Raw genomic sequence first — 26,268 nt, 5'->3', positions numbered from 1 at the left:
CCAAAGGAATGGGTTGTCACAGCTCCTACTTTGATCTGAGGGCTGGAGAGAGATTTCTTCAGTCCCCTTTGGGAAGGGAGAGGGATTGTCAACATCTACAGGGAGGCAAGATTTATTCCTAGGCCTCAAAATATGCTCAAGCCCCCATGCCAGAGAGATTGCAGGGTTCAGCTCATGTTGAACGTTTCCTCTGTAACACCAGCCTGGTGGTAAGGGAAGGTAGGAGATGATTCAAATGCTGCCTCTACATTTATGAGACCTGACAGTTCTGCTAAGGCTTTCAGCTGAACAGAAAACAAAATGCATTGTGCATAACCACCTGAGAAAGTTCAGCTACAGGACTTCAGGTGACTGCAATGAATTTACAGAGAGGCGAGGTGAAGGTTAAAAGAGCACAGGTTAAAAGAGCACTGCCACTCATCTTCCCCCCTTTAACAGCTTCTCCTTTACCTCCAATCGCCTTGCATTCAGTCCACCAGCTCTCTATGATGTGCAGATAACACTGTGAATTAGGTTTATCAGGGGGATTTCAGAGGGTGTTAGGCACCTGAACAGGTCAACAGATCCTGACCTATCTGCCTATACCTTTTGCATAGCCAGGAGTTGCCTCTGGATTCCCGTAGCAACTATTGGACCACTGGCATGATTTTCTGCTTCATTACGTGTATTCATTTCCAATTGGATCTTGATAACTTGTCAACTACTGAAAGCACTGGGACAATTCAACAATAAATGAAAACTACTGGAATTTAAAAGAAATGGAATCTTTTCCCATGGGTTTCCATAGCCATCTGGGTGTGCTGCTAACATTGATGACCCCAAACTGATCTAAAAGCATGGTCTATTGGTCTTGGAGCAGACTTCAGAGACCTTTCACTGCCACAGAGGAAGAGAAAACATATAATCCAAAGGACATTAACATGACAGATGGAGAAGCCCTCTGCAGTAGTGGATAATAATGCAAGGACTGCATTAAAACAGGCACTTCTCTTCTAGCCATATGAACAATCTGGATCAAGCGCTGAATGCTGAGATTGCTAGCAGAGGAGAAAGCAAACACGAAAATATTGCAAGCACATAAGTGTTTACTCCCAATATACCACAGCACTAAATCAGGTCATGTCCTGCCCCATCAGCTTCTATAAACATCAGGTGGGCTGTCAGGATGTAATGAGAGATGGCACCCAACCCAATTTAACTTTTGTTTAAATTAAGTCAGGTATTACTGCTGAGATAGCTAGCACTTTTGCATGCGTAGAAAGCAATAGCTGCAAAACTACCTGCGTCAGGAGAGGTTTGAAACCACACACAGATTCTCTCTCCTGGGTTTAGTACCTGCTGCGGAAATCATACATCCTAACAGGAGCTGGCTGGCAAGAATTAGCACTGGAAGCAGGTTGGCCTCATCATTCAGATGCCAGCCTGAGATCCAGAAGTCATGAATTTGACTCTTTACTGCAGCACAGATTCCCTGGTGATGAGTCTCCGAGCACTGGCTCCTTGCTTGATCTCTTGAGGATTATCAGTGCATGCAATCTAGCCTTGTGAGAGAGATGTCAGGAATAAAACACATTATGTGACAATATGTTCCAGCGCTAGACTATCAAGGCGGCAGGTAAGTGTAAGAGCAAGTACATTATTCCCTCCTGTAACTCTGAGCTCCGGCCCTCCTTTCCACTAGATTAAAAATTAAATGCAGGGTGATAGAGATTTTAATGAGCTGTGGAGGTGTGCAGAGGATTCCTCCTGGAAGTGTGCATGGAGCTCTGTGAGCCACCAGCAGAAAATCATTCCTCTTGTGGCAAGAGTCCCTGATTTCAGCTCACTGAAGCTGAATTCGCCTTTGTTTCTGGGCTTTGTTTCTCACTTTTCAAAATGGAGGTCAGTTTTCACACCCGTGGATCACTTGCAAAAAGAGAAAGTGTCATGTTAGAAAACAAGGACTAGACGGCATGCCTTGGGCCTTCAAGACCTGTCACAGAATAATAACTTGCACCCTACCTTTCTCAAAGGGTCTTCCTAATTTCCTTTTTAATGTGTTTGATTTCCAAGCTCCATGATACATATCTTACCTTTTACTTGTAAGTACAAATATTGACTCACAGTTAGCATTCAAAGTATTTAAGCTTTGCCCTCAAATTCATCTCTTTTGAGGTCTAAATAACTCTGCAGATCACCTTCATCCTACATGACAGATTTGAGATGTGTACCTCAGCAGTTTCTCAGTGTCCTCCTCAGGACCTGTGTTCAGCACATACTCCCTGTTCTTACAGGCAGCTGGCAGCAGTAGTGAGTCACCCAGTCTTACCACCCCACCAAGGTCTGGATCTTCAAATAATTTCAGATCTAGAAAGGGGAACCAGAAAATGCTGTAGTTAAGTCATGCTACATAACGCAATACCTGCATTAACACTAGCTAGTAAATCTGGCTACCGGGCTGAAAAAAAAAGATCATGTAGGCAATTCTTTTTTTACAAGGACTTCCAATCCACAAAGTGCAGTGATACTCTGCACTCTCAGGACTTGGTAAATCTGCTTTCTTCTTGCACTCAAAAGTAGGTCACATTGCTCATGTTAGTGTGGCATGAGTGACTGTGGGACAGGCAACTCCCACAGACCTATAAGATCCCAGCCCAAAATGTCAACAGTGAACAGCTACGGGAACTACAGGTCTTATTTATTTTTTCTGAATGATTCTAGATGATTCTGCCCCAGCTGAAGATTTGCCTTAACATTCCCAAGTCATTATTTAGCCTGTATACTCTGCATCACTACATTTTAAAAGCTCAGTTATACACATGCTTTAGATAAAACAATCTGTGTATATACAAATATAGAACAGATTTACTCTCTTTCATCTTCTTCCTGGGACCAATTGATGAGAAATTTTTTTCTGGGCCAAAGACTCCTTCATCTGGATCTACTTCCTCTTCAAAAATGGTTAATTTGGGCTTCTCTTCCTTGGTTGGAGGAGCAGATGCCTTCTTTGTTTTTTTAGTTCTAAAACATAAGAGACAAGAAAGTCAGCTGCAATTCTTCATTTAACAAGAAAGATTTATGGCTAGAAAGTCTCATAAGCTGAAAATAGATGGAGGCTGGGAAAGGATTAGAGAAAGGTACACAGGCATTTGTTAGTCGCTGGAAGGAACAGGATATTGAGCTGGACAGACTGTTGGTCTGACATACTCTACCTGTACTCATGTTTTGTATTCTTAAGAACTATCAAGGAACCCAATGGGAACTGGAAGAGCAGGGCTAACAATGCCGTACTGTGCAAACTACCACTCAATCACATTTGTTTTAAGCAGTTTTACTCCTCCCACACAGAAAGCTTAAAATAAGAAAGAAGAGCAGTTCCAGCAACACTGTCATAGACAGGGGGATGGAGCCAAAGGGATGGCTTGAAAAACAAAGTACAGGTTGGACCGTCGCACTGATCCCTTTGGACAGGTTTTTAAAAATCTCTTTGGCTCCATTTCCTTGTCAGTGCTTGCTACTGTTTTTAACTGCTGCATACTCCTTTCATAAACGTGTTAGACACTCCCCTCATCCTCCTCAGAGGAGGCATGATATGAAGACTACATCACCTTTAACTTGAAGCAAGCAGGGACTGGAAGATACTTGGTTGGACAGACTGCTATTTGCAGAATTTACAAATGTCACTCAGTACTTTCTCAAACCGAGGACAGGATTAACTTCCTCTAAATTTAGACTTCTAAAAATCTGACAGTGAGACAAAGTTAATTTTTAGGCTTCTTCTCAACTCAGTGGAAAGAGACAGACATCTCCACAGGACAATTAATCCCATCTATTTTGAACACTGATATTTGGATGCAATAAATCTCTGAAGATCTCCTCCTCTCCCCCTGGCTGGAGAAGGAAGCTAAAAACTAATTTGGATTAGAGGCCTCATTTGCACATGGCTTAAACAAGGAGAGCTGAATCCCCTTCCAAGAACAGTGAAAAGCTTGTGCCTCATGCTCTTATACCTAGGAGTCACGTTCCACTAGCTGAAGCTACAAGGCAGCTTTCACAGTAGGGCAGCTTGAGTTATGAGGCAAACCTGATGGCATAAAAAAGAAAATTTAGGGAACAAGAAAAAACCTTTGGATGAAAAGTCCAATTCAAACTAAGCCGAAAGAGAAGCATTCCTTTGGACAGCATGTCCTTCCTAAAAAATTGCTGTATTTCAGAGATCCTTACTCTTTGCACTCATGGCCTTGCAATTTCTAAGGTAGCCCCTTTGAGCGCCTCTTACAATAGAAGATCTGATTTTCCCCTTTGCAGAGAGCAGGTCGGGTTTCAGCCTAGAGCAAACCCAATTATCAGCACTTAACATGCCATAGTCATCAAAAACTAAGAACGAGGTCAAAAGATTACACATACATTCCAACTACATTAAAGAATCTTGTAAAATCCTCTTCCAGTTACAGCTGCACACAAAAGAGTGGAGCCCAGTTACTTTCAGTTACTTTCACAAGTTCATTATCACCAAAATAGAACTCATGGTTGATATTACCTTGCTACCACCACTTCGTCTCTTAGCAATGGGAAATGCTGCACTTTAAAGGCCTAAGAGCAAGCCCCATGCAGAACTTAAATACAGCCTTATTTGGAAATACACCCTATTCAATATACTAAAGGTATCAGCAGTTGTCAGCGACTGATTTGCTGAACTCTTTATGATACAAACCTTCTTTTCTACAGGATTCTACACAAAATCAAATTCATTGCTTTATTAACTGTGGTAAGAAATCTATCACTCAAATGAACCTAAGTATTAAAGGAAAAAGTAAAAAATGAGAGCCATTATATTTAACAACAAAAACAGAAGAACAGTACGACGGAGTCTTTCAGAGCTGACAAATTGATTAAAAATAGAATTAGTAGACATAAATAAATCCAATCTACTGGGGAAGGAGCAACCTTTATTTGCATAACTCATGCCTTGCAAAGTATTCTTTGAGAAGTGAATGACAATATAGATGAGGATTTGCCAATCTACAGAATGCCAAAAGGTCTTTGACAAGATCCTTTGTCCATTCAGAGAGTTACAACAGCTCTCCTGATGCATAAGAGCCTGTTATGCCACAGGTACTTATATACATGAGCCAATATATTTCCAAGCAACAGGTCTCCACCCCAGTGAAGTTAACAAGGAGTTTACTAATAGTTAGCTAAAGTATTTGCAGCAGAGAGTACCAGAATGGTGGGAAATACCGAAGAAAGGGAAGGGAACCATAAAGAGTGTCATAAAAAACAGCACGTAAAACAAAATTAATTGAACTGAAAGGTCCTGGTAATAACCCTCTGTTTAGTCTAGCCATCAAACCAGCTCACTTACACTGGCTCACTTTCTGTTTTGCCAGGGGACTCCATTGGCAGTTACAGGGCACGGGGCCAAACCCACAGGGCTTGACTGCTACCAGTAGGAACATGAAGAAGTTGTTTCTCTGCCTTCAAGTTGTTTCCCCTCACTGCCCTTCTAAGGAAGCCACAGTTGGACTGCCAAGTAATCCCAGCATATCCATACAGGGACTCTGTTGAGGTCAGTCTCTAACTGGGAAACAGGATTCCCACGGTTCTGTATTTAGCTGTGCCAGCCCAGGCTGTGCACTGCTGAGCAGAGGTTAATGGATGAGAACGGGTGTGTAAGAAGTTTCGGAGCCTGTCTGAGGTTCTGGTTTCACAATCAGCTTCAGCTGGCCTGAGTGTGTGTCTGCCTGCTCACTCATCCCCTATCTATATATTCCTGCTACCTCCCCAGAAGCAGGGGACCAGGGACTTAGCTGGAACTGAGCTGATCGTGAAGCCACATGCTGGTAGGCATGCAGAGGAGAAGCTGCAAGGATAGTTAATTCGATGATCATGATGTGCCAGGGAGCAGTAAGCTGGTGCAGGGATGCAGAGGCTTTTGGGAAGATAGAAATGAAGGAACATTTAGTCTCCCAAAGTATTACTGTACTCAAGCCCTGCACTTCATTAGCACCTTCTTCATATATCACACTCAACCTTGGCATCTGACATTTTGAAACTACCTGCAACCAGCTGGCGGAAGATGACTCATGTCTCATTGCTATTTCTTTGTTGCTGAAACAAGTGAACCTTGGAACATCACTCTAGTGAATTTTAAAAATATTAACAAAAACCAAACCAGCCCTAAAGATTATGTATCCTTTGTTCAGCTGAACCTGTTTACCCAGTTGAGCTCATTGACTTCTATACACGAAGCACTGTGAGAATGACTCAAATAACACTACCGTCTTCTGCTCTGAGTCCAAAAGGAGCCAAACTGCCCATAAGTGACTGTAGATAAAGATTAGCCTCCTAACTGACATGGACCAAAACTGGATCATCAAAAATTAGGGTATATGAATCCACCTAGTCGGGCTGCTGGCACACTTGAAAATCCAGCTGAGACTCCTGGCATTCAAATGATTCTCAAATCACCCATGAAAATGTCAACAAAACCCTATATGCAGAAGACACTCACTTTCAAACCTAACCCATTTTGTGAGCGCAATTCTCATGTTTACAGAAACAATGAGGTCACTTGTTTGGCAGCCTCCATGTCTCACTGGCACATCAATAATGCAGAAAAGCATTCTGGTCAGCTGTGGAAAACAGCGACAAGGATAACTAAGACACTCCAAAGTCCGAAGATTTCCAGACCTGTATGTGTGATAGCTGTATTTTGAAATATTGGATCTCCAGACCTAACGCTTGGTGACACATAGCTTAAATCAAAGGGCATGTCTACTGTGCTCAATACAGACGGGAGTCCCTAACTGTAATTATTCAGCGTAATTATTCAGAGTATGTGTAATCTCAGCACACAGATAAAAATTTTCAGAACTTCTTATTATGAAAATATGGCCATCTCTTTTTTATACAAATAAGATTATGCTCCAGGAAAGGAATGTTACAGTAATATTAAAACAGACTTATTCAGAATATACATATTCATATTTTAGGTATCCATGGGATTTTACAAGGAAAGAGCTCACTAATATAAATGGACACCCCAACTCCCACAATCTACATTCAGGCCTGAACAAAAGAACTACTGCTAAAATAGCAGCAATATTAGCACATCTTCTTCAAAACCATTTCTGAAAAACAAAGAACCTATACACTAGTTCATGCAGAAAACAAAATGTCATCTGCCGCTTTCTTTTCATTCAACAGTGCTCATTTTCCAAAGCCGCCTGATAATAACAGACAGGACAAAAGGGGTCATTCTCATCCGCTTTGGGCAAAGGATGCTGAATAGAAATTCTAAGCCCGTCAGCTCAATACAGCCTAAGCGTTAAGCAACCGTGACAAGCGCTGGCCGCAGGGATATTTTACCACACACAGTAATCTTTTTCTTGTGGACATCACAGTAACTTACAGTGTTTTAAATGGCCCTGCATTTTCCCAAAATAAGATAATGCATAATAGACGGAATAAATCTCCTATTAGAAATCATTTGGAAGAATAGCATTCAATTGCAGGCAAAGTTTCTCCTACTGCAGCCCCCAGATTAGGCCAGCCTTGGACTATTGTTCCAGCAGAGCAACAGATGGAAAGAAAGCCTGAAGGAATAGATTTTCAAGAGTTCAGCTCCCATCTAGGGACCTGCTTTTGTAGAGAGATTTTTCTGAAGGGCTCAGCACCCAGAAGTACCTGTTCTTCCTAAAAGAAGCCAAGCTGTTTTTATAATCTGTCATTAAGCTTTCTGATTATATCCTTTTTCAATATAACTTGAAAACAGACGACAAGACCATAGATGGCCAACTTTTGTTCAGTATACAGTTCATTAGCAATAATAATAATACAGAAACATTTCCTAAAAAGTTTTCAACTAAATAACTAATAAAGCACACAGGCACTCATATGCCTGGCAAGGGAACAAGGGTTACAGAGTAGATTGCAAAGAAAGAAAATTAACATAAAGGAAATTTCTTTATCATTTTCCTTTGATTTTCTAGACTAAACCAGAATGTGAGACTTGCTGAAACAAGTTAAGGACAACAAAAGACAAGTTTCAAAATATAATCATGATGAAATTAAACCACAGCAAGGACACGGGTCCAGAACAAGTCAGGCATAATAAAGTTGCCAATAATGATGTGAAAAAGCCAAAAATACTCACTACTATTTTGGGTTTCATATGCAAAGCAGCAGAATGGTACTTTCAGGGTTTCTGACAACAGTGAAATAGTTCTTATCCTAATACTCATGTTAATGATGCACATTTTCAAATACGCAATACCAGATAACACGCACTAATGTGTTTTGGAAAAAAATTGGCCAGGCATCTTTCTGCCAATAAACCCTGCCAGACGTTATTCTTTGATCTATTCCCTTTAAGGTCACTATCCAAGCTAATGGAGTTACTTTCGGGAATAGGTCCTAGCTTTATGTTTTGACCCTATAAAAATTATACTTTAAGAAAAAAATCCATTCCCTGACAATAATTAATAATTGTTACAAGTCTGTAGCTCCAAAGACAGCAAATTCTTGGGCAAGTACTGTGTTGCATGCCTGTAAAGTGATGTCTACATGCAGTATAACTCAGCAATAAAATGTCCAACAAAAATATAAATATGACAACTGTAATGAAATCAACCTGCCAACATTGCCCCTTTATGAGACATTCTTCACAAAATGTCCTGAGCAGCTTCACAATCAAAGTCAACCAAGCTGAAACAAGCAAAATGTGAAAAAAACTAGCTAGTGAGCATGTTATCTGCCGCATGCTCAACAGATTCAGGAGCAAACGCAAAAAAAGAAGGCCTCACAAATAGGGAATTGATGGTAGTGAGAGTATCCAATGTTGTGGTAAGAATTCTTACAACTAGCAAGTAAAAGAGACAAATGCAAACAGCAACCGTTCTGGAGAAGTGATTGGTTTCTTCAACATTGAAATGGTGAAAAAAGCCAAATACACACATGAACATACCACTGTAGCTTCTTGTTAGATGTATTTGAACAATTTCTGAAAAAGCACTGAACACATGAATAGTTGATGCCTCATTTCCAGAAGCGTTCAGCACTCACACCTCTAAATCATAGAGTCACAAAATGGTTTGGGTTTGAAGGGACCTTTAAAGATCATCTAGTCCAACTCCCCTGCCATGGGCAGGGACACCTTCCACTATATCAGGTTGCTCAAAGCCCCGTCTAGCCTGACCTTGAACACTTCCAGTGATGGGGCATCCACAACTTCTCCAGGCAACCTCTTCCAGTGTCTCACCACCCTTATCGTAAAAAATTTCTTCCTTATGTCCAATTTAAACATACTCTCTTTCCGTTTAAAACTCTTGCCCCTTGTCCTGTCTCTACAGGTCTTGGTAAAGTCAAATCAGCAGGACCTGCAACTGCTTGGTGCCTCCTCCCAAGGACAGGCAGACTGACTGTTCCACATCTACTTTGCAAAGGTTTAATTTTGTGTAACCTAATCTTTACCTCCTCGCAAACAGAATACCATCATATCCAGCAGCATCTCCTGCCACCTACGTTTGACAGCCTCCTGGCCTCACATTGTGCTCCTCCGGAGGAGACCATTTCCCCTGCGCTGCTGCCTCACGTGAATTCCCTCCTCACCACATCCAAAAGCAGAGCGGGTACAAGAACACAGACTGCAGGCACAACTCTAGTTTTTAACTGCCTGTGAACACAAAAGCCTCAAACAGATAACATAACAAGAGAGGATGTTTCCATCAAAAAACCTCTGGCCTCTCTAATCCCAGAGGCTCCGTGTAAAACTCTGTCTGAAAGGTGCCCTTCGTTTTTTCGCGTGGTACCTGCACAGTCCCACCCCCAACCTATGGAAAACCTCTAGCAAACTACCAGTGATGTTCCAGTCTAAAATTTTGCCTGACATACCTGTCACACCACATCTAGAGAGCTTATGAAAAGCCAGAGAAGGGCCGGTTACCAAGGCAGTGAGCAGATACCAGGAGTAGCCAAGCAGGATTTGCACTCAGAAGCAGACCGCTTCAAAAGCGCAGGGTCTCGACTGCTCCATGATACGGCCAAGGAGGGAAGTTGGGGCTGAGCCTGGTTCCCCACTGTCTTCCTTCCCCCACATCTTGCTGTTCACAGAGGTCACTTTTTTTCTCTTGGCTGCGCCATGGGTAAAACAAACCTCTCACCGTAACTCAGAGATGGCTCCACAGGAAATAAAACAGTGAAGGACACAATGAGACATTGTCAGAGCTAAATGATACCGCTGTTGCAGACACAGCCCCGTGCTCCGGCTGCTGCCTCTCCTGCTGATCACGAGATCAAAACCTCTTCCATAAAAAGAAAACGCAGCTTTTCTGCCTAGAGGTTTCTTGTGTTGGTTTTTTTTAACAGAGGTAAGATAAAATTGCTCTGGGTGAAATATTCCCTAGGCCACGGATAAACCTATTGCACAAAGCAATTCCACTTCTGATGTTGCAGACATTGCTGGAGGTCAGACTGTAGGAACAGTCACACCAGGAAGCACCAGAGACACAAAACTCTCCTTCCTAAGCAAGACACTGGTAGTGTGGTAGCACCTCTGTGATAACATATTTAAGAAGGGGGAAAAAAAAACCTGTGGTGGAACAGCAGCCAGAGAGAGGAGTGAGAATATGTGAGAGAAGCAACTCTGCAGACACCAAGGTCAGTGAAGAAGGAGGGGGAGGAGGTGCTCCAGGCGCCAGAGCAGATTCCCCTGCAGCCCGTGGTGAAGACCATGGTGAGGCAGGCTGTCCCCCTGCAGCCCATGGAGGTTAACGGTGAAGCAGATATCCACCTGCAGCCCATGGAGGACCCCATGCTGGAGCAGGTCGATGCCCGAAGGAGGCTGTGACCCCGTCAGAAGCCCGCGCTGGAGCAGGCTCCTGGCAGGACCTGTGGACCCATGGAGAGAGGAGCCCACGCTGGATCAGGATTGCTGGCAGGACTTGTGACCCTGTGGGGGACCCACACTGGAGCAGTCTGTTCCTGAAGGACTGCACCCCGTGGAAAGGACCTATGCTGGAGCAGTTCATGAAGGACTGCAGCCCATGGGAAGGACTCACGTTGGAGAAGTTTGTGGACAACTGTCTCCCATGGGAGGGACCCCACGCTGGAGCAGGGGAAGAGTGTGAGGAGTCGTCCCCCCAAGGAGGAAAGAATGGCAGAGACAACGTGTGATGAACTGACTGCAACCGCCCATTTCCCCCCCCCAGTGCCGCTGGGGGGGAGGAGGTAGAGAATTTGGGAGTGAAGTTGAGCCCGGGAAGAAAGGAGAGGTGTGGGGAAGGTGTTTTAAGATTTATTTTTTTATTTCTCATTATCCTACTCCAATTTTGACTGGTAATAAATTAAATTAATCTTCCCCAAGTTGAGTCTGTTTTGCCCATGACAGTAATTGGTGAGCTATCTCTCCCTGTCCTTACCTTGACCCATGAGCCTTTTGTTATATTTTCTCTCCCCTGTCCAGCTGAGGAGGGGAGTGATAGAGTGGCTTTGGTGGGCACCTGGCATCCAGCCAGGGTCAACCCACCACACCTGCCTGTGGTCTTTCCAAGGAAGGGAAGGGTTTTGAGGCTGTCTACCTTCCCACGACTGGTAGAATTCCACAGCAGAGCTGCCATGAGCACAGGAGGCAGCACACACACCTACCCCGCTGAACAAGAGGGCTGGGGCAGGACTGTATCCATACTATAAAACATTTGGCCTTGGTCTTCCCTTGCTCTGTGTGGTGTCCTGGAATTGTTATTTAGTCTGCATCTGATTTTCAGTTCAAAGTGCTTGAAATAATGTGAGGGTTGTGCTAGAGCTCTGCAAAGTCAGAGCCTGAAACGGAGGGTGCTTATGACATGTTTTGGGCACAGAACAAAGGCATGTAGTGGTGTTTGAGGGAACAAAGCCTGATGAGATACTGCCAGAGGACTGTGTACGGAGAGAACCTTGATGCAGTCTTCTCCATGTCACCTTTTGGAAATGGTCCCTGCAAGGGGTCCTGGGTAGCAGCCCTTCCCAGGAAGAACAGATAAGCAGAGAGCAGAAAGGAGACTGTCCTTTGCCATGTTGTCCATTTGTCTGTAGGGTTTCAGGATACCTTGGCATCTTTCATAATATCCATCAGTAGCATCCATCTTGTAGCGCACAGCAGCACCACGATGGCTCCCCTCCCATGAGCAATGGTGCTGTGCTGCCAACAGCTGGCAAATGACTGGCAGACCAGGCAAGTTCCTCCACGAGAGTAAGGGATACGACAGGCTGGGTTACATCTCCTACCACCTTCCAAGGGCAACTAAAACAATGCTTATTGCCAACAGACTGCAACATTTGGATAGCCCCCAAACACCTCACAACCTTTCAGAATTCACTCTCTCTGCAGCACTACGTGGCAGGGCATGCCAGCACTCTTCTTTTACAGATCGGGAATGAAACACAGTCCTGAAAACCAGAAGTGAGCTGTCTGCAGCCTAAACAGGATGTCTTTGAAATGAAGAATTGAAACTAATTCCCCTGAGACCTTGGCCAGCAGCTCTGGACAACATGCTTCTCCTTCCCGGTTGAGCATCCCGCATTGTGTGGCACTGCCCTTGTCTCTTGGCAGCACCACTGAACAAATAAAAAGAACTCCAGTGAGGTCAGGGTTTGATGTAACAGCTCCTGAGGGAGGATGTGAGGGTTAGCCCTCGGAAGCCTCCTAAGAACGCATTTGCTTTTTTTCATATTACAGAAACAGTTGGAGCCATGGCTCTGTCACTCATAGCCAAGATGAGAAAGACAGATGACTCAGGAACAAGTTTCCAGGACAAGAGTGTTATACACAGCAACAGCCTATGCTGGCAGATAACCCATCGCACAGATGAAAAATGAGACGTCTTTAGCAAATGGGTCTAGATAATGTTGTAAGGTGGTTTTGAGGGCATGACACCATGTTTTGTGTTTAATGGTGCCTTCAAGAACGCCTTGGATGCTATTACAGACGAAAAGCAATAAAGCAAGGCAGAGAGAAGCTTGGAAATCTTCCATCCAAGCCACTCTGACCAGTTTGTGTATCGTGCCAAATAAGTAGCAGTTATTACAGAAAATCATGGTTCAGAGAGCAGACCTCAAAGAATAGCCTATACTAGCAAAAACCCAAGTCAAGATCTTTTCCTAGCCAACTGACACACCATGACTCACACCCACACGGCTGAACTCTGTTATACTTCAAAACAGGCTGGCTGCACCCGTCCACTCCTGGGCTAGCTCCTGAGCTGCACCCCAGAGTGCTAGCTGATAAGAGCCACAGCAGCCAGCTACATACTTGCTGCAAAATGTCCTTGGCATTTTATGCTCACAGAGCATCCTTAAGTGTCAGACATAGACTTAGCACCACCTGCACCAAGAAAACCCTCGTTACAGGACCTCAGCGGCTCCAATTCTGAGTCCTAAATGTGCACCTTCTTCAGGCTGTCCTGTTGACAACGAAAAGCCAACATCTATACTAGCAAATAAACGTGGTCAGGGCTTGGGCTGAGAAAACAGCACACAATGTCTGTCTTGTGAGTTTTTAGCATGCTTCCTGGCATGAATTTGGCCCAGGCTAATTACTGGTTTCCCAAATGATGCCTGGACATAGTTTAGGGATCCATACAGTCTCAGGGCTCTTCCTGTTTTGGACGTGGCCAGCTTGCTCTGGGGAGTGGAAGGATTTAGCTGTTGGACAGGAGCTACTTCATCCTAGTTGGCACAGAGCAAGACTACAGTTCCTGTCCGGTTTTATTTACTAGTTTAGCCACAGTCAAATCACCCTACCACAGCTGCGTATTTCACTGTGATGATAAATCTTACTACCCCTTATGATCTGGACATGACTGGGCATCTCAGGCAATATGGAAAGAAAGGGTTTGAGTCTTATCCAAAATTTATGGAAGGTAATAGAAAGCATTTCTTTCACTTCAGTGACAATTACCACTAACACTGATGTGAATGCCACATTTCTGTGCAAAGGGAAACTCTTCCCCAGGCAGACCTACAAAATCAGTTTTATTCCTTTTACCAACGGGATAATGGAGAGATCTAACTTTTAAGTACTGTACCCAAGATGCGACCTGAGAAATTGAAGTGCAGAATGAAGAGCTGCTGAGTCCCAGATGTGTGTTGGTCCTAAGGACGTTCCTCCTCTTGCTGGCACTTCAGATGATTCCAGATCTGGCCAACTGCTGCAAGGGGCAGTAGCAAGTAACATCCCCAGGTGTGTTAATTAGTACCAGCCCATACAATGGCTAATTTATGCATTTTTGGCAAGGTTTTACAGATTGCTTCCAAAAATGGTTTTCCAAAAGCCAGTTCTTTGATCATTTGAAAGCAAGAGAGAAACTTCTGCAGCAGGTCCATGGGGAAAAGGGAACAATGGTTTTATTAAGTCTGCTGAGTTAGGAACTTGACAGCATCAGATGAAAGGAAAAGCAAGTCTCCCATCTCAATTTAAACTGAGCACACATTCACCCCACAGACAGCTTCTTCTAGAGCAAACAATTCTGTTATACTTGGTGAACAGAAAAACAACAGGGCAGCTCTGAATCCATCCCTCATTAGCAGTCTGTCTCATCTACAAGCAGTTCCTCGGGTCTGCCGATTAAAGATTTCCCGTGCCTTGGTGAAAGGAGCAGGCTAATTGATGAGGTAATGCTTTTTTATTCTAATTAAGGACTTGAGTCATCCTATTATTGTAAAGTCCATGAAACAAAACATGTTTAAATCTGCCCAATTACATCATGTTCAATCCTCTTCCAAAGCAGAAGTAAAAAAAAAAAAGACACTTTTGATTCTGTGTAGTTGTAAATTTATCCTGTACCCCTTCTAAAGGATCTCCTGCCTCCTACCAATCTGTCTCAGTTAACTAAGGACTTGCTTAATACGCCTGCAGAATGGCTCACGGCAGCTTCTGCACGCCTTCATCACTGTTTAGTTCTGCACTGCTGCAAATGACCGCACGTTGCTGTTAAACAGGATGGGAAAATCAAAAGCTGAGAGTTCACTCAGAGGACTATGGGAATTATTTGAAAGCTGGTGCCAGCTAGTGGCAATGGTATTTCATTCCAGGTTCCTGACATTACTTGGCTCTACAATTCTTCTATATACAGAAAAGTGTGTGATAAGTTTTATGCTTTAATACATTGTAAACGATGAACCAGGTCCATTAAAAATCCCATGACATCTTCCTTAAAAGCAGACGTATCTACTTTAGCAAGCTGGTCAAATTCCAAGCTGGGTATTTACATCGGTGCAATTCCCCCTGCATTTCCAGTTGAACGTCATGTTCTTCACTTACTGTCTGATGCTGCAATGAAGTGTTGCACTAAGCTGATAAGTCCTTGCTGCATTTTACCCCAGGTGTAGTTACATTTGTGTTCTGCTTGAAAACACTGCCGGATGGCGTACACAGCTGTAACACTACACAGACTATAGAGTTATTTGCAGTGCTTTGGGTTTAGGATGATGGTATAAACACAAATTTACTATTTTTAAAACCCATTAAAGTATATTCAGTGTTCTAATCAGAAAGAAAATGAAGCACATTAAAATAATTACTTAAACTCCTTCCCAAAGGATCCTCATGTTCCAGCTGTGTATGTACTGGAATCACTCAAGCCAGCCATGACAGAAACTCATCACTGAAGTTTAACCAAGGCAATTGCTTCAACATGCAACATACAACCTGGGGCAATAATGACTGCATAATCTTATGAGACCAAAAATCCAACACTAGACCAGGGAGTATGAATGTAGATGAGGACAATGCTGGCACAGGGGAGGACTCTCACAAGTTTTCCTTAGGTCAGGGAAGTGACTACTTCCAGAATAAAAGAAAACACAGAGCAACCAACTTTAGATCTGTAAGTTATGCATTCACTCCTCTCCAAACCTCTCTGACAGTCTGAGTGCCCTAGCTCTGATCCCAAGGTGCAGTTCTTTCTGATTGCCAGAAGCAGACATAGCAGGAGGGTTTTTGCAATCACCTGTCAACTATGCTCTCCTGAAGGAGTGCTTATAGATGTAACCTACGCCAACCAGGAGTACCAGAAAATCTCAGTTTTCCTGAATGCACTTACATTCAGTTAGCACTACCACAGAACAGCAATGACAGAAGAGAGCTGAGTCCTTCACACATCCAACTCGATTCCCCTGGTTGGAAAGTATAGCTAGAAAAGGTTCTCGGTTCCACCACTTGGAGCCACCCAAGATCTTGGTAGAGTTCTCCCAAGGAAAACATATTCCAAGAGCAATCACTTGGAAGACACAACACAGAATGAATATGGATGATTCTGTGAGATTCAATAGCTAAACATGGTTTCATTTTCAATTGTTTTCTTTCAATCACCCTCAACCTTCCATCTGTGGGGGGACAGCAAGATTTGCAGTAAAGAAACATGTGGGAAGCTGTGCTGAGGAGATGGGATTGGAGGCAGAAGGGAAAGAAAAGCCCTTTGCATGGGAAAACAACACTCACAAAGCACCTATAAACATAAAAAAAAGTTCAGGACAGACAAACTGGAGGGACTGAATTCCTGCAAAGAGAGCATCCCTGCCATCCTGCTTTACTCCCTAGCCACTCAGTTAAAACACCTCCAAGGAGAGGCTATAAGGTTACCCCAAAAAAGGGTTGAGAGCAGACAATTAAAAGTAAGTAAGGCTCATCCTTTAACTGGATGGATAACGCACACTTTTTTGCTGCCTCTTCCTCTTTTTCCTCTCTTTGATGGGGAAGAACACTATACCAGACTATGTCCTTGGTTTCCAGAAAAATTTCAACTGTCAGAAATGTTTCAGTAGAAGACAACGGGGCTGTTTACTGGGATTTTGCAAGTTGCCAATCTGACAGCAGCTGGATTGGAATTGCGATAAATACTTGTGTCACTTGGCAAAGTGACGGTCAAGCATGCCTTGCAACCTAAGCTTGTGACTCAACAACTGACAGAAAATAAAGATCTGCCTGTTTAAATCTCTGAAGGCTTCACAGCTGTGAGCACGGATACACACACTGCTAGGAAAACAAGGCTCTTTCTTTTCTTGTTCATTGTTTTAACTATCTGAATTTCATTAAAGAAAAAATAACCTGTATCTTCCCTCTTCTTTGATGTTTTGACACCTTCGCTGTCTCTCAGCTGATCAGGATGGACAGACAAGTGTTTCTACTGCTGTGCATGAATTCTACTGGATTCAGAGGGGAAGTCATGCATGTGCCTGGCTAGACCAAAAGGCAGTTGTGAATTTATGAGTGGCTGAGGAGTAGAAGGATGCCTGAGGAGTGGCATCCTGAGGAGTGGCAGGAGTACAATTCTGCCAACCAAGGACCAGAAGGCACAAGCAGCTGAACACACATTTTGACAAGTTTGCTCCAGACCATCTGTCCAGCAGACAGCAGCTGTGCCATGACACCGCTTCAGCCTGCAGAAATTCTCTTCCTTGGAGGTGAAAATCCACCGGCAAGCACACTGCCCTCACCTATTACAGCCTTGGGCACTCCATCAATAAAACCACTTGGAAACATGGTAAATGCAGGACTCCCCTTAAGCCAATTTCTGCCTCTTCGCCAGCCATTCTCAGCAGCCCAAGGTTTCTGGCAGAGGAAGCAAGATCAAACCTTGCCACCTGTTTCTCCCCCAAAGACAAAAGGCTGAGGCCATCCTAGGCTCTTCTGCCACAACAGGGAAGAAAAGGAAAGAAAAGGGAGCACTGGGATGAACAGCTCAGGAGTCAAACTCTAGCCTGGCTGCCATTAAGGGGCTGGGAGATGTGAAGGTGTAGGACGCAACCCAGAAACAACTGCTGGCTCTTGCGCTGATCTACCTCCTCCTGCAGCCAGCCTGGCTCTGCGGGGCTCTGGCAAGGCCAGGGCTGGCTGCTCCTTCCCTGCCAATCTGTTGCTCAAAGCAATTGCCCGTTTCATCTGCAGCCAGAAAAGGCCCCAAGCCCTTTAATAATCTCCTTACCAACTAAACCCAGCAACGGCAAAGGGTGGTTGAGCTTGCACCGGGGTGGTTGAGCTTGACCCCAGCAACAACTAGCTACAGTGCTTTTAAAAACGTTTGGCAGCAGGCCCCCAAAAGGTCAGTCCTCACCAGCCCCATCCCTTCCTAACTATTGTCAGGAGTTAGCTGCATCTGCGTTTATACACAACAGATGCAAAGCTTCAACCTACCCATGTGCCTTTATTCCTCTGGGAAGGCACAAATTTGGATAAGGAGAAGCCACAAGGGGAAATCCGCTGAAACAATAGCAAAGGTAGAGAGTGGAGACAGAAACTCTCCAGGACTCATGAGGAGACAGAAGAGCTCTTGCCTGGGGAATACCCACCTCTGGGCTCTGCAGTTTGCCAGGAAAAACCTAGGGCTGAGGGAGGATATGCTGTCACTGAAAGATTTAGGGAGGCAAGGGAAAAAGGACGGAAGGGAGGGAACCGCATGTGGAAGAGAGGCTCCCGCGAGGGCTGCGGAGAGCTGATGGAGGCAGGAAAGGAAAGCACAGGAAAAGGTGGGTTCTCCCAAGCTGGTCAGCAAATATTACCTCAGAAGTTAATTGCAGCTGAAGAAATGCATGCACAGGGCTGCTGCATGCTTTAACCCGTGAAACAGTCATGCTCCTTTTGCAAAATTGTTGCTGCTTTGTTCAGAGGAGCTGGTTCTGAGTCATTTTAATCAGTTGCTGTCTCAGGTTTATTGCAGTAAACTGAATACAAGTACTAAATTTAGTTGTTTTAACTACAAAGTGAGAGGAGAGAGATGCTAAAGCTCTTGACTTCAACCTACAAACAATAAAACTGCATAGTTCATCTACAGAGGGAGAAGACAAAACCCAATTCAGTTACTGTGATGTGTTTTTTAAATTGTTTTAAGATTCAGAGCTAGAAATGCCTAACTTGATCCTGCTTGGATCAAGTAAAAAAATCCACAAGCGGTTGCCTGAATTCCCTACAGAAAGCAAAACCCTAAGGAACCCTCAGGGCAGACTGGGAGCAAACATGGCAGCAGGCAGAAAGCTAACCCCTGTGGGCAGAGGAGCTCAGGGCCGTACTATTTTTTTTAGCAACTCCTTCACACCCTGGGCCTGAGCACAGGAGCTCAGTTCAACAACTCAACTGTTAGGACAGTCCCTGGTGCTCCCCTGGCATGGGACAACTTGCCTTCTACCCAGATTATCCTAATCACTGCCCAGGAGGCAGCACAGGCCAGCAGCTATTTCCAGTGGGCATTCTGGACGTAGCAAACGTAATCTGGAGGACAGGGGAATGTAACGCTGTAGACATGGGCCAGATACCGCCCAGTCAGCCTCAGCCTACGTGCCCTGGCATGGCTGAGCTGACTAGCACCGATGCTGCTCAGGATTCCTGCTTCATATGTCTCTCTTCACTCCATGCAAACCTGTCCTCAAACCACTGGCAAATTACACCTTCTTCCATTGCAGAATTTTCAGCAATATCATCAGGAATATCCTAGCTGCGGGTGAAGAGCTTCTCCATCTTGTGGCTGTCTTCCATGCCTTTTCCTTCACAGGATTAGCCTCTTTTGGATCTAGTATTCTTGCTTCTTTCATTCCTGAAGGCATTCCAGGTGGAGAAACCCCTGCAATCGTGACTAGCCACACAGTAATATTTTGTAATTTACCAGGACAATCCTTTAGAAGGCAGCAGTGTTAAAAGATACTGCACCTCTAAAAACCCAAGTGTATTGTCAAAGCACCATGGTAGCCTACTGAGCACTTAAATACATGTTTCTGCAAGCATTGAGATAGATGGATTTAGAGAAGAGTGATAAAGAGCGGTATTGCGCTCACTTTAAGGAGAACAATAGACTAAGATAAGTCAATGTACCTAATACTGTCCCTACAATGTGGAGTAAAATACATATCTGATTTCCACTTATAAAGGAATTAAAACATTTTAACAAAGGGATATTCTAATGATTGTGGCTTACCAGAAAAAAAGAAAAAGAAAAAAAAGAGATGCTAACTTTAAAAAAAATAGTTTGGCTATGACAGCCTCGTGACTTACAAGTCACTGTACACTTACACTGCCAAGAAAAATGAAATAGAGCTAGAAATGTGCCACCACTACAAAAATGAGTACACTCTATTCATTCCCTGCTGCACAGCTGATGTCAAAGGACCATCTTACTCAATATTAGGAGTGCTTGTTCTTACAGGACCTGTATATTCTGTCCAAAGCTGAAAAGATTTATACAAACGTCCAGGAAAACTTGCAGAGTAACTGGTGACAATCCACTGGAATAACAATACTCTAAACTATCAAGAAGACCAGTGAGAAAAGAGGAGAAGATATACCCCTCAAAAACATATTTCAAATGAATTTCAACAATGCATCCCACAAACGTAACCTAATTTTGTGCACCTCTTATTCTAGGAAGAACTAGGCCTGGGGAAAAAAAAAAGAAAGGAGGAAGGGTGTTAAAAGCTGAAAACTTCATCAGAAATACGTATTATGGCTTTTGAAATGTCCCTGATTTGGACAAGAAAAAAAGCAGTCTTTCTGTTGTTAAGAATCCCAGACATTGCCCAAGATCACCCTGCTAACACAGAAAGCAAGCTTTTGCTCATGAGAATCATATAGCAGAGAAACGCAAAGTTTGTAGACCATCATTGTACCCACAAAAGCTGAAGAGCAGAATTGGCAAATGAGTTGCCCACCAGCCATGAAAGAGCAACTCAGACACAGCCTTGAAGGCGAGGAAGAGAATCAGCACAACTGGGATGTTTCCTCCAGGCAAAAGGAACCAGACCATTATGAGCTTCCACATGGATAATCACCAGCAATACAAAACCAGAAAAAAGACCCTAGTTTAGCATTTTACCCCTAAGGCCAGTACATTTAACTGGATATCTGGTGGTTCAGCAGCACAGCAGCAGTTCTGGGCCAAATCCAAGTCACAGCCTTCTGGCCCAGGAGGAAAGGTTGTTACCAAATGAAGCGTGCTGACAACATATGGAGGCCTGTGCTACTGGAGCAGTTTCATCCTCATCCAGAAAGAAAAAAACCTGTAAGATTATGCCAAACACATGATTCAATTTAGGTCAGAGCTCTGCTGCTCAAAGCACCCTGGCCACTGATACTGCTTGGAATGGACTGGCTTGTTTCAGTGCTGACTTTACATCTTTTCAAAGGTTTTTCACAGGGAAAGGATCATGGATTTTTTTTTTAACCTGAATTTACTATGCATTAGGGAGCAGTTTACTACTAAACGTATTTATCAAGTCTGCATCACCTTTTTTATTCATCCCCATCCCAAAGTAACTTCAAGCACATCTGAAGCACTAAAGCTGTGAGGCCTGCAAGCTCCCTCTTTAAAGTGTGTAAGGACCTAACATTTTAATGGGCATAGAAGACACCCTAAAATGGTCACCCAAGAAATGCCCATCCACTGACAGTTAAGCTCCTGCCTTGGCCTCTTACCTAGACACCTATTACTAGATGGCATAAAGCTGGGATATGATGCTTATGTCTGATCTGATCTCCATTGATGTGAATTGGAAATATCTTCCATGGAAGCAGGGTGAGTTACAGGAGAATAGAGACAATGTAAAATCAGATTCAGGATTCTCATTTCCACTTTCATGTTTCTGCCTCAACACTGTACATGTGAGATTTATAAAAATAATAATAAATACATATGGAGATTTTTTTTTTATAGACAGCCAACCACTGGTTTAGAGTGAAAAACATCTGACTGCATAACATCTCATGCTGCAGCTCTGTACCAGTAAAGACCATACTTCTTATATAAATGAAGTTATTCTGATTCAGTAAAGAATTCTGTTCTCAAAAGGAATGGAAGAAATAAACTAAATGAGGATTAAATACCAGATCTTGTCATCCTTCAATGCATTAAAAGACCAAAATAATCAAGACTTTCAAATGCTATGTCAAACTGAGCAGAGCAGAAAAGCAAACTTCTTGCTTGTTTTGGCACGGCAAATTCTTTACAGCTTATACTTGTTGTAAATCGGAAAATACAACATTGCATTTGCTAACCCAATAGATCATTTTCCTATCCAAAAAAGGACAGCTTCTTTTGTAAACTTACCAACTAAGGACCATTTTGTGGGAAGTACTGCTTTATTTAACTTCTCATTGTAAATAGTTATTTAACTTTTTTAAACTCTTCTTCAACAAAAGAATGATTTTGATGCTGAGTAATAAAGCGCATGCTTTGTCAAAAGAATAATATTTAAAGTTTTCTGGTGATATGTAAAGGATTAAATGCTTCAAGTAAAAAGGACAATATCTGGACACCAACAATTACATATGATTATAATAGCAGGAGCAAAGTCCTAATGGCGCTTCCAGTATTAGTCATTGTAGTTGACCTGACTTAGTGTGGAAGACTCCGGCTTAGAGCCTGGAGTGAATGATCCCCTTGGCAATGATTCAAGGTAACTGGGAAACACCAAGAGAGGGCTCTGGCTTGTTACTATCAGTTACTGCCTATTGCTATGAAGAAGCATTTTGAAAGCACTGTCTGGGTCCAAGACAAAGAACATTCAGTAGTGGCTGGTGACTGTGGGTGGCTGAAACAATTCAGTTGAGTCACTCAGTGCTTACTGAAGATCAAAAACAGCTAAGCCTTTTCTACATGGGCATCTAAAGCCTGGGACACCCTAAAAAAAGTAGTGACTACTCATGATCCCAGCCACCGAGAAACTAAATTTACTTCCAGGCTTCAGTAGTTAGAAATGTTTTTGGGAATTAAGTGAGAAATTCCATCTTGAAGTGAAGAAAATAACTGTCTGAAAATTACTGGACAGGTAAGCAAACCCAGATACTAACATCAGCAAGCTTTGATTCAATTATTGTTTCTCAAGCTGTTATTGCTTATGCCTTAGCGGCATTTAGCATGTGACACCCTCAGATAAGGGAAGAGGAAACAAAAGCCTATTTGTGAACATCATGATTGAAATGTTGGCTCTTTTGGTCTTTACGCTGCTGTAACTTTACCTCCTTGTAGACATAAGTGAGCTCAGAAGCAGTTCCAGACACTGTAAAGACCAGTGTACTCCAGAGCAGCACATCCAATGGACCCTGGTGGCTTTATGTTTTGTGGTGGGACCCTGCAGTGTCCAGTGAAGTGCCTACTGTAGCTGAAACTGTTATCAAGGCATTCACAATGTCCCCCTGTCACTTGGATTTCCTGAGGAATGCACTAAAGAGGCACTACAAACTCTCTTCCCTCTACCGAGGCACCTCCTTCATGAACTGCAGAGGCCTCTCCTCTGTGAAATTCAGCTGAAAGTGTTCGATGTTATAAAATGTTGGGATGAGAGGACAGTGACATAGAACAGCCTTATTTGTTTAGAAAACTAGGCTAAAAACTAAATAACAAAGGCACTACCAGCCATACCTGATTATACCAAGAGGATCTAAATCTTCTTCCTCCTCTTCCTCTTCTTTTTGCTCCCCTTTTTTGGCATTTTCCACTGATGAAAGCTGTGAGATTAAGTCAGGTGTATTCTCCTCTTTGAAAAAATCCAATGCCTCATTTTCTTCATCTTCTTTCTCCTTGTCATCAGGAATGTTTTTACCCTTGAAGTCAATGGCACTAGTAGATTTTGTTCCTGCAAAATACAGTAACAGATGCAAGACTGAGTACACAGGATGACAACTATGTTTTATTTAATACCTCGCACCTGTTCCTGATGTTTTTGTTTAGGGAATGAAGGACACGATCAGCTTTTGTGAAACTCTTTCAATATTCCTGACTGTCCCTTCTATCCACTGATGTGTCATTATGTGTCCGATCTGTTTACTGATTTAAAGTAGTTAATTAGAGAGAGAGGAAATCAACTTTATCTGAGACATAACAGTGCATGTCTAATCTGCTTATTTATGTTCCTTTTATAGTCAATAGAAACAAAAGAATTTCCACGTGGTGATCCATCCCATCCAAATAAAGTTGTTGGAGAAGGTTTCCCTCTGAAGTGTCTATTTCTCTCCACTGGCTACAGAGAGGCCGTAAATACTCTGCTTAGATGTAGGTAGCTAACTTTCACATAGCTAGCTGAGATAAAGTACACTTTTTGTTACTAATTTAATTCATGTGGGATAAAATTAGAGCATTGGACAGTATGAAAAAGTTTCCACAGCAGTTCTTCAATTTACACTCAAAAATGAAGCCTGAAGTTCTAACTCCCTTCAGTATGCAAGATCCATCCAACTGAGCAAATTCAGCAAACTGAAACATGCACTTTGACCAAGTCTTCCCACCATACTTGTTATATGCAAAGCCCAGGAGAATGAGGAAAGAACTATTCCTTGCTGTGGAGTCTCTGGATGTTCAGGAAAGCAATTTAAAATGAGACTAGCTAAAAATAGGCTAGTGAAAGCCATGATGGATAAAATTCATGGTTTCATCCTTTTGACTGTTAAAGTAACATGGCATGGGAGACTCATCTCACCCAGCTTTTCATGCTTGCATCTGCCAAATCATCCAGGGCAGACTTCATTGACTAAACGTGGGTGTCTACACTGAGCAAGTGGTCTTATGCTCCCCTTATGGGCAAGAGAGTGCTGGTCAGGGTAGGCAGTGGATGTCAGGATGCTGCTTATCTTATCCCCACAGTCATCTGTGTATTACCATGTTGATTCTCCCTAAACACCCCTGAATATATCGACTACGTCTCCAGCATCTGTAAGGAAAGCGTACACAACTAGCTTGAGGAGCTGCAGTGTATGTACTGAATTCCACCCGGTTTGGTAGGGTGAGACTTATATTATTCTAAGGCAGATCTCGATGAACAGGTCACATTACTTAATCTGTCCACAGTCTGTCTGGACAGTATAGAGACAGTCCAGACTAATTCAGCTGTAGACACGCGCACAATGGTTAGGTTAATCAGCATGCAAAGGTTAATCAACATGAATTCTGAATTCTCTGTGCGAGGGGTCTACTTTCAAGACAACACTGCCAGGGAAAAAAGAAAAAAAAAATCCAAAACCTTGTTAGCAAAAGAATTTTGCCAAATATTATGCAATTTTGCCCCCCTTGACTTTAGGAAGATGCCAGTCTCACAGAACTTGAATCTGGCCACACTTGACACTTTTGCAAAATCGGCTGTTCACACATGGTGACTTGCTAGCACCTTGCAACTTCACTTCCTTAAAACTAACACTACACTGAGAATCCTGCACAGCACCAGGCTGGAGTATTCTCTGCTCAGCAGCTCTCAGCTGAATTAAGAGCAGAGAGCCCATCTGTTCTATTCATTCCATGACTCCCTGCTATGCCCAAAGAACATAAGAAAGGAACTATATGAATCACTGGAAGAGGCAACAAGAGCTGGACAGGAGGCTAAGGAAAATTAAAAAAAAAAAAAAAAAAAAAAAAGAGGTCACTGAATGGGTTTAATAATAAAGAATCTGCCGTTTATTAAAATCTTTCTCAGGGTCAATAATTTGCTTTAGGACCCTCTTCAGCAAGGCCTAGCAATTTTATTAGGAATGAAAAACAAACAAAATGTGGAACAGTTGATCACTAAGGGAGACCCGGCACTGTTCCTTTAGGGTCTATCTCTCTACTGACAATATATGATTATTTAGCCTTCTAAACTTACATGTTCTGAATCACAGCTTAGGTATATGCCTAAGGGAAATCAGAGATGGTGGGATGGATACCTTCAAAGCAAGCATTGTGGTATCAATGCTTCTGAATGAAGCATGTGTCCACTCAGAAGAGGAGAAAACACTAGCAAACATGACTGCAGCACTGTAGATGCACAAGAGGATATTTTCAGTGACAGGCTTTATTCTGGCATTCTCTAGTTTCTGACTACCTGAGTCAAGAACTTAATAATGCTTTTATCAAGCACAGGGGACACCCACATCTTTTAGTTACCTAAAAATTCCAGTAACTCAGGACTCGTTGCTAGATCCTCATCTTTTGAGATGAATTTCATGATATCATTGAACATAGCTCTTCGTTCACAGATGTCAGATTCCCCCACGAAGAGAACTTTTCTAGGCAAGAGTGGAAGAGAAGCCTGTGGATATCGTGCCGCCAGTCTCTGGTAGAGCTCCTCTATCTCGCTGTACTTCTTGGAAACCTGCAATGAAACATGCTGCCTGGGTAAGTTTCTTTACAGGTGAGACATGAGCAGCAAGCAGCAGTTTATGCGCTGTAAAACATTAACCCTGGAAACTGAAGTGGAAAAACATGTATTACCAAGGAGCTTTACATATAGCCTAGTAAAAGCCTGTTATCTACACAGTGAATCCCCAAGCATTGTTCCTGGCTTCTAATTCTGTTATTAAAATCC

At 43.0% G+C, this 26,268-nt stretch overlaps 1 protein-coding gene across 1 annotated transcript in view; it reads right to left on the bottom strand.

Moving 5' to 3' along the window:
- HS1BP3 (HCLS1 binding protein 3) overlaps positions 1-26,268 on the bottom strand; it is a 51,001-nt gene that overhangs the window by 10,217 nt on the left and 14,516 nt on the right. The window contains exons 3-6 of the mRNA XM_076332706.1: positions 25,848-26,055; positions 23,358-23,571; positions 2,849-3,000; positions 2,211-2,346 (exon numbers count right to left, since the gene is read on the bottom strand). Of these exons, the coding sequence (XP_076188821.1) occupies positions 2,211-2,346; positions 2,849-3,000; positions 23,358-23,571; positions 25,848-26,055 (710 nt within the window). The remainder of the gene's footprint in view (positions 1-2,210; positions 2,347-2,848; positions 3,001-23,357; positions 23,572-25,847; positions 26,056-26,268) is intronic.

This window comes from Aptenodytes patagonicus, chromosome 3 (genome assembly GCF_965638725.1).
Source record: "Aptenodytes patagonicus chromosome 3, bAptPat1.pri.cur, whole genome shotgun sequence".
Taxonomy (NCBI): Eukaryota; Metazoa; Chordata; class Aves; order Sphenisciformes; family Spheniscidae; genus Aptenodytes; species Aptenodytes patagonicus.
This window is presented reverse-complemented; position numbering and strand designations above follow the sequence as displayed.